The sequence below is a fragment of the Hyla sarda genome, unplaced genomic scaffold (assembly GCF_029499605.1).
Source record: "Hyla sarda isolate aHylSar1 unplaced genomic scaffold, aHylSar1.hap1 scaffold_2609, whole genome shotgun sequence".
NCBI lineage: Eukaryota > Metazoa > Chordata > Amphibia > Anura > Hylidae > Hyla > Hyla sarda.
The window spans coordinates 7,016-15,434 of record NW_026609299.1 but is presented as its reverse complement, the minus strand read 5'-3'; the positions used below and the strand labels follow the sequence as shown (position 1 = coordinate 15,434).

The 8,419-nt window shown below is 54.9% G+C and overlaps 1 protein-coding gene across 1 annotated transcript; it reads right to left on the bottom strand.

Annotated features, from left to right (window-relative positions):
• Window positions 1-204: 204 nt before the first annotated feature.
• LOC130324236 (ubiquitin carboxyl-terminal hydrolase 37-like) lies at window positions 205-7,974 on the bottom strand. Its single transcript, XM_056553223.1, has 6 exons — window positions 7,759-7,974; window positions 6,763-6,823; window positions 3,181-3,296; window positions 1,475-1,544; window positions 1,250-1,388; window positions 205-613 (listed from the first exon to the last, which is right to left on the bottom strand). Exons 1-6 carry the CDS (start codon window positions 7,936-7,938, stop codon window positions 529-531), a joined length of 651 nt encoding a protein of 216 aa, XP_056409198.1. The 5' UTR covers window positions 7,939-7,974; the 3' UTR covers window positions 205-528.
• Between the last annotated feature and the right edge of the window lie 445 nt (window positions 7,975-8,419).

Sequence of the window (8,419 nt, the reverse complement as noted above, 5' to 3'; positions counted from 1 at the left end):
ACCCCCCCCCCCCCCCTCACGAAGCCTCCACTGCCATTCGCACTTGACCCCCAAAATACAAAATGCCATTACCTCTCCTGTCTGCCTTTTCATCATACCCCATTGCCCTGCCACCTGACCCCCAGGACTTCACCTCCCCTCCTCCCTAACTACAGGACGCCAGCGCCCCTGCCGTCTGACCCCGGGATCCCACCCGCCCCTGCCGCCTGACCCCGGGATCCCACCCGCCCCTGCCGCCTGACACCGGGATCCCACGCGCCCCTGCCGCCTGACACCGGGATCCCACCGCCATGCGCACTGAATCCAAGGAGATTAGACCAATGGATCAACTTTTGGCTTTGGCTTAAAACAACAACAAAATGCTGTGTGTGAACGGCCTCATCACCAACTATACAGAAGGTGAGAATGGAGAAGACATCCGGCCCAGAGGGGTCAGCAGCCACAGTGCGGAGACATCACATCAGCCAATGGGGAAGACACAAGTCTGCAGCTCCAGAGCCGCACGTGTGCAAGACCGCCACACCAGCCTCACAGGCAGGGTCTCAATCTGTTGGCGTCACCACTGTAGCTTTGTGCTTTATTCTCCTCGTCAACCATTTCTTCAAATATCTCCCTAAAGGGAAGAGAGAGAACGACACCTGAATGACAGGGAAGAGGACAAGGACGAGGTCAAGGTCACGCCTGAGGGGTGGGGGGTGTAAGGTAGTTAGGGATGAAGTCACGCCCTCGCACCCCAGCCCCCCCCTATATCTCTATGGGAGAGCCAAACACAACCAAACAGCTCTCCCATAGAGATATTTTGTAGGATGAGACATTATAGGATAGGGGATAAGATGTCTGATCATGGGGGGTCCGGCCCCCTACACGTTTATGTTCAGAATTCCAGCTTTGGGCGGCTATGGTCATGACATCACGCCCCTCCATTCATGTCTACAGATGATAGCTCTGGTTGCGCATGCCCCCGTCCCATAGACATGAGTGGACCCCCGCGGTCAGACATGTTATTCCACATCCTTTGGATAGGGATATGATGTATTAGGGGCAGAGAACCCCTTTAACCCTTTGCAATCTAATGAACAAAACATGCGTACTTTCTGTAATAGACGTGTGCACTTCCAGCATGGTGGTGATTGAATGGTAATCTCCTACAAATATGTGAGGTGCTGTACAGGTGGCAGCAGCAATGGCCAATGTAACCTGCCATCATCTTCCACCACCATATAGTGAACCTGAGTATCACTAGACTCACTTGTGCATATAGAAGAAGATGTAGCCGCTGCGGTCCCGCTCATTCTGGACAGTGGCCTCCTGGGTGCGAGACACGGCCAGGTCGTTGTAGGTCAGCCATGCTTGTTTCTTTATGTCATACACATCACTGATGTAATGTCCTGAATATAGAAGAATCACAAACCTTCATTACACGTGAGAACAGAGGAAGAGACGGAATTACAGAAACCAAAAACATCCGCTGTACCGGAGGATGAGGAGCTTCCAATATGGCTGACAACGCTGACCAAGCGATAGGAGTGCTGCAGTTCCCCACTCTGCAAATCAAGACACCAGGAGCATTAGAATTGGGGGACACAACAGATATGAGGGGGGGGAGGAGGAGTGTCAGACATGAAAGGGGGGGGGGGGAGGAGGAATGTCAGCCAGGAAGGGGGGGGGGGGGGGGGGGGAGGGGGAGAAGAAGAATGTCAGCCATGAAGGGGGGGGGGGGGGGAAGGAATGTCAGCCAGGAAGGGGGGGGGCGGAAGGAATGTCAGCCATGAAGGGGGGGGGGGGAAGGAATGTCAGCCATGAAGGGGGGGGGGGGGGAGAGAGGAGGAGTGTCAGACATGAAAGGGGGGGAGGAGGAGTGTCAGACATGAAAGGGGGGGGGGAGGAGGAATGTCAGCCAGGAAGGGGGGGGGGGGGGAGGGGGAGAAGAAGAATGTCAGCCATGAAGGGGGGGGGGGGAAGGAATGTCAGCCATGAAGGGGGGGGGGGGGGAGAGAGGAGGAGTGTCAGACATGAAAGGGGGGGGGGGAGGAGGAGTGTCAGACATGAAAGGGGGGGGGGGAGGAGGAGTGTCAGACATGAAAGGGGGGGGGAGGAGGAGTGTCAGACATGAAGGGGGGGGGGAGGAGGAGTGTCAGACATGAAGGGGGGGGGGAGGAGGAGTGTCAGACATGAAGGGGGGGGGAGGAGGAGTGTCAGACATGAAGGGGGGGGGGGAGGAGTGTCAGACATGAGGGGGGGGGGGGAGGAGTGTCAGACATGAGGGGGGGGGGGAGGAGTGTCAGACATGAGGGGGGGGGGGAGGAGTGTCAGACATGAGGGGGGGGGGGAGGAGTGTCAGACATGAGGGGGGGGGGGAGGAGTGTCAGACATGAGGGGGGGGGGGAGGAGTGTCAGACATGAGGGGGGGGGAGGAGTGTCAGGCATGAAGGGGGGGGAGGAGTGTCAGACATGAGGGGGGGAGGAGGAGTGTCAGACATGAGGGGGGAGGAGGAGTGTCAGACATGAGGGGGGGGGAGGGAGTGTCAGGCATGAGGGGGGGGGGAGGAGTGTCAGACATGAGAGGGGGGGGAGGAGTGTCAGGCATGAAGGGGGGGGGAGGAGTGTCAGACATGAGGGGGGGGGGAGGAGTGTCAGACATGAGGGGGGGGGGGAGGAGTGTCAGACATGAGGGGGGGGGAGGAGTGTCAGACATGAAGGGGGGGGAGGAGTGTCAGGCATGAAGGGGGGGGAGGAGTGTCAGACATGAGGGGGGAGGAGGAGTGTCAGACATGAGGGGGGGGGAGGAGTGTCAGGCATGAGGGGGGGGGAGGAGTGTCAGACATGAGAGGGGGGGGAGGAGTGTCAGGCATGAAGGGGGGGGAGGAGTGTCAGACATGAGGGGGGGGAGGAGTGTCAGGCATGAGGGGGGGGGAGGAGTGTCAGACATGAGGGGGGGGGGGGGGGGAGGAGTGTCAGACATGAGGGGGGGGGGGGGAGTGTCAGACATGAGGGGGGGGGGGGAGGAGTGTCAGACATGAGGGGGGGGGGGGGAGTGTCAGACATGAAGGGGGGGGGGGAGGAGTGTCAGACATGAAAGGGGGGGGAGGAGTGTCAGACATGAAAGGGGGGTGGGGGGAGGAGTGTCAGACATGAAGGGGGGGAGGAGGAGGATCAGACATAAAGGGGGAGGAGTGTCACCTCTGCGTTTCTCTTCAGCTCCTCAGCTTCCTCCTCGGTGTACTCCATATCCAGAACCTCTTCATTCCCAGAATCCTCATCAGACAATGACCCGTCCAGAAAGGAGCTGGTAAATTCTGTATGAGGACATGACAGCCATCAGTAACATCACATCCAGCCCTGGGGGCACCGAGCATTACAATGTGTCCGGGATAAGAGGGTGACAATGGATGGAAGCATGGCGGGGTCACCGATCATTACAATGTGTCCGGGATCAGAGGGTGACAATGGATGAAAGCATGGCGGGGGACCGATCATTACAATGTGTCCGGGATCAGAGGGTGACAATGGACAATGGATGGAAGCATGGCGGGGTCACCGATCATTACAATGTGTCCGGGATCAGAGGGTGACAATGGATGAAAGCATGGCGGGGGACCGATCATTACAATGTGTCCGGGATAAGAGGGTGACAATGGATGGAAGCATGGCGGGGTCACCGATCATTACAATGTGTCCGGGATCAGAGGGTGACAATGGATGAAAGCATGGCGGGGGACCGATCATTACAATGTGTCCGGGATCAGCTGCTGACCGATGGATGAAAGCATGGCGGGGGACCGATCATTACAATGTGTCCGGGATAAGAGGGTGACAATGGATGGAAGCATGGCGGGGTCACCGATCATTACAATGTGTCCGGGATAAGAGGGTGACAATGGATGGAAGCATGGCGGGGTCACCGATCATTACAAGGTGTCCGGGATAAGAGGGTGACAATGGATGGAAGCATGGCGGGGGCACCGATCATTACAATGTGTCCGGGATCAGCTGCTGACCGATGGATGGAAGCATGGCGGGGCACCGAGCATTACAATGTGTCCGGGAACAGCTGCTGACCGATGGATGGAAGCATGGCGGGGGACCGATCATTACAATGTGTCCGGGATAAGAGGGTGACAATGGATGGAAGCATGGCGGGGCACCGATCATTACAATGTGTCCGGGATCAGAGGGTGACAATGGATGGAAGCATGGCGGGGGCACCGATCATTACAATGTGTCCGGGATCAGAGGGTGACCATGGATGGAAGCATGGCGGGGGCACCTGCTGACCGATGGATGGAAACATGGCGGGGCACCGATCATTACAAGGTGTCCGGGATCAGAGGGTGACAATGGATGGAAGCATGGCGGGGCACCGAGCATTACAATGTGTCTTGGATCAGAGGGTGACAATGGATGGAAGCATGGCGGGGCACCGAACATTACAATGTGTCCGGGATCAGAGGGTGACCATGGATGGAAGCATGGCGGGGGCACCTGCTGACCGATGGATGGAAGCATGGCGGGGCACCGAGCGTTACAAGGTGTCCGGGATCAGAGGGTGACAATGGATGGAAGCATGGTGGGGTCACCGATCATTACAAGGTGTCCGGGATCAGAGGGTGACCATGGATGGAAGCATGGCGGGGCACCGAGCATTACAATGTGTCTTGGATCAGAGGGTGACAATGGATGGAAGCATGGCGGGGCACCGAACATTACAATGTGTCCGGGATCAGAGGGTGACCATGGATGGAAGCATGGCGGGGGCACCTGCTGACCGATGGATGGAAGCATGGCGGGGCACCGAGCATTACAAGGTGTCCGGGATCAGAGGGTGACAATGGATGGAAGCATGGTGGGGTCACCGATCATTACAAGGTGTCCGGGATCAGAGGGTGACCATGGATGGAAGCATGGCGGGGGCACCGAGCATTACAATGTGTCCGGGATCAGAGGGTGACAATGGATGGAAGCATGGCGGGGGCACCGATCATTACAATGTGTCCGGGATCAGAGGGTGACCATGGATGGAAGCATGGCGGGGGCACCTGCTGACCGATGGATGGAAACATGGCGGGGCACCGATCATTACAAGGTGTCCGGGATCAGAGGGTGACAATGGATGGAAGCATGGCGGGGCACCGAGCATTACAATGTGTCTTGGATCAGAGGGTGACAATGGATGGAAGCATGGCGGGGCACCGAACATTACAATGTGTCCGGGATCAGAGGGTGACCATGGATGGAAGCATGGCGGGGGCACCTGCTGACCGATGGATGGAAGCATGGCGGGGCACCGAGCATTACAAGGTGTCCGGGATCAGAGGGTGACAATGGATGGAAGCATGGTGGGGTCACCGATCATTACAAGGTGTCCGGGATCAGAGGGTGACCATGGATGGAAGCATGGCGGGGGCACCGAGCATTACAATGTGTCCGGGATCAGAGGGTGACAATGGATGGAAGCATGGCGGGGGCACCGATCATTACAATGTGTCCGGGATCAGAGGGTGACAATGGATGGAAGCATGGCGGTGGCACCGATCATTACAATGTGTCCGGGATCAGATGGTGACAATGGATGGAAGTATGGCGGGGGACCGATCATTACAATGTGTCCAGGATCAGAGGGTGACAATTGATGGAAGCATGGCGGGGGCACCGATCATTACAATAAGCCCGGGATCAGAGGGTGACAATGGATGGAAGCATGGCGGGGTCACCGATCATTACAATGCGTCTGGGATCAGCTGCTGACCGATGGATGGAAGCATGGCGGGGGACCGATCATTACAATGTGTCCGGGATAAGAGGGTGACAATGGATGGAAGTATGGCGGGGGCACCGATCATTACAATGTGTCCGGGATCAGAGGGTGACAATGGATGGAAGTATGGCGGGGGCACCGATCATTACAATGTGTCCGGGATCAGCTGCTGACCGATGGATGGAAGCATGGCGGGGGACCGATCATTACAATGTGTCCGGGATAAGAGGGTGACAATGGATGAAAGTATGGCGGGGGACCGATCATTACAATGTGTCCGGGATCAGCTGCTGACCGATGGATGGAAGCATGGCGGGGCACCGAGCATTACAATGTGTCCGGGATAAGAGGGTGACAATGGATGGAAGTATGGCGGGGGACCGATCATTACAATGTGTCCGGGATCAGATGGTGACAATTGATGAAAGCATGGTGAGGTCACCGATCATTACAATGTGTCCGGGATCAGAGGGTGACAATGGATGGATGGGCCCTTCATCTTTTGAGATTTTTTTTATTGATGGTGATTAAAGTCCTGTTTAGAACTTTTCTTTGCCATCATCCCTGGGCCGCTGGCCTATAAAAACCAGCCTGGACTTGGCCGTTCCAGTTCTCTGGTGCAGTCCTTTTCCTTCTTGCCGATGGGCAGTGCGTCACACTACTAATCAACTGATCGTCAGATGCAGCGATGTCCTGCCTAGGCCAGGGATGGGTTGAGCGGCAGTGTGACGCATTGACCCCCGTCAACCAGGAAGAAGACGGCAGCGGAGGACTGGAGCCGCAGTAGGAGAGTCCAGACTGTTTTTTATTTGTCGACAGCCCGGAGACGATGGAAAAGAAACGGGACTTCTGTACGTACTAGAATTGCCCATAGGCCTGGAGGTGTAAAAGTTCTTATTGCGACCCGCCCAGCGCTCTGTCCTGACCATACACCTCCCACCCATCCTCTGTATAGGGGATTAAGGTGGGATTGCCCTTCAGTGGGTGTGTCCCTGTGGTATTGTCACCTTGTAAGCTCAGTTCTGTGGCTCTTTTCAGGTCATTGTCTTCCTTCAGTTCTCGCGCCTCCTGTAGATGAAGAAATGACATGAACAGCAGATCCACCAATCCCTTACGACACAGCAATTACACCGCAACAACACCTCCACCACACCCCTCTATCCTGTATAAGGAACGGAGCCGTAACACATCGGCTCTTGTGCCTCATCTTCTATAAAGACACAGGGAGAGATTTATCAAAACCCATCTAGAGGAAACATTGCCGAGTCGCCCATAGAAACCAATCAGATTACTTCTTTCATTTTTGAAAAGGCCTAAATATACTATATAGGCTCTATATAGTACCAATTATCAGCGATACCAGCGGAGGGTAACAACAGGTAATGGACCTGCTCACCTTCGCAGGTTGCACTATTACAGGCACAACACTGGTTAGAGTTTTAGGCAGGTATGTCGGGAGCAGCTGGCCGTCAGTCCCGTCAAGGACGGTTTAGAATGCAGGGTTCTCTTTCCTTCCAGTAGAAAGATTTGATTGTGGCAGGTGGCGCTACACCGGCCTGGAAACACGGGAGGCAGGTGTACAGTGGTGTAAGGTACAGCACCTGACGAAGGAGGGAGCCCCTCCAAAACGCATTGTCTGCACCTGTACCTTGCTTTTTATGAATCCTAATAAAAGTGTCCCCACTGTACACCCGACTCCTGTGTCTCCACGCTGGTGAAGCGCCACCTGCCGGTCAGATCTTTCTACTGGAAGGAAAGGGAACCCCTGCCTGGATTTCCACCTATCCACATCTGTGTTTGTGCATTCTAAACAAAATTAAAGAAGCCATCCGATTGGTCGCTATGGGCATCTCAGCAACTTTTCCTTTCGACAGATTTTGATAAATCTCCCCCATAGTCACCTAGAGTATGATACAAACCGGTAAATAGTGGACAACCACGTGGTGTCATGTGACTGAACATTTCCCAACAGACAACCCCGAGCAGGTAAACCCTGGTCTCACCTGTTCCTGGAGGGACTGGGCCAGCGCCTGCTGCAGCTCCTGCTCCTCCCGCTCCAGCTCATACTGCATCCAGTCGGGGTCCTTCTGAGAGCCGTCCGGGGTCTTATTCTCTTTATTTTCATCAAAGTCTTTGGCTGGGTCACTATATGGAGCAGCACCTGGGGCGGTCAGAAGGGTCATGTGACCAGTGTGAACAATATATACCAGCTAAAGTATAACCCAGATCACACACACACACACTACATCAGTACCAAACACACACACACACACTACATCAGTACAAACACACAAACACACTACATCAGTACCAAACACACACACTACATCAGTACCAAACACACACACACACACACTACATCAGTACAAACACACAAACACACACACACACACACACACACTACATCAGTACAAACACACACACACACTACATCAGTACCAAACACACACACTACATCAGTACCAAACACACACACACACACACACACACTACATCAGTACAAACACACAAACACACACACACACACACTACATCAGTACAAACACACACACACACTACATCAGTACCAAACACACACACACACACACACACACACACACACACACTACATCAGTACCAAACACACACACTACATCAGTACCAAACACACACACACACACACAC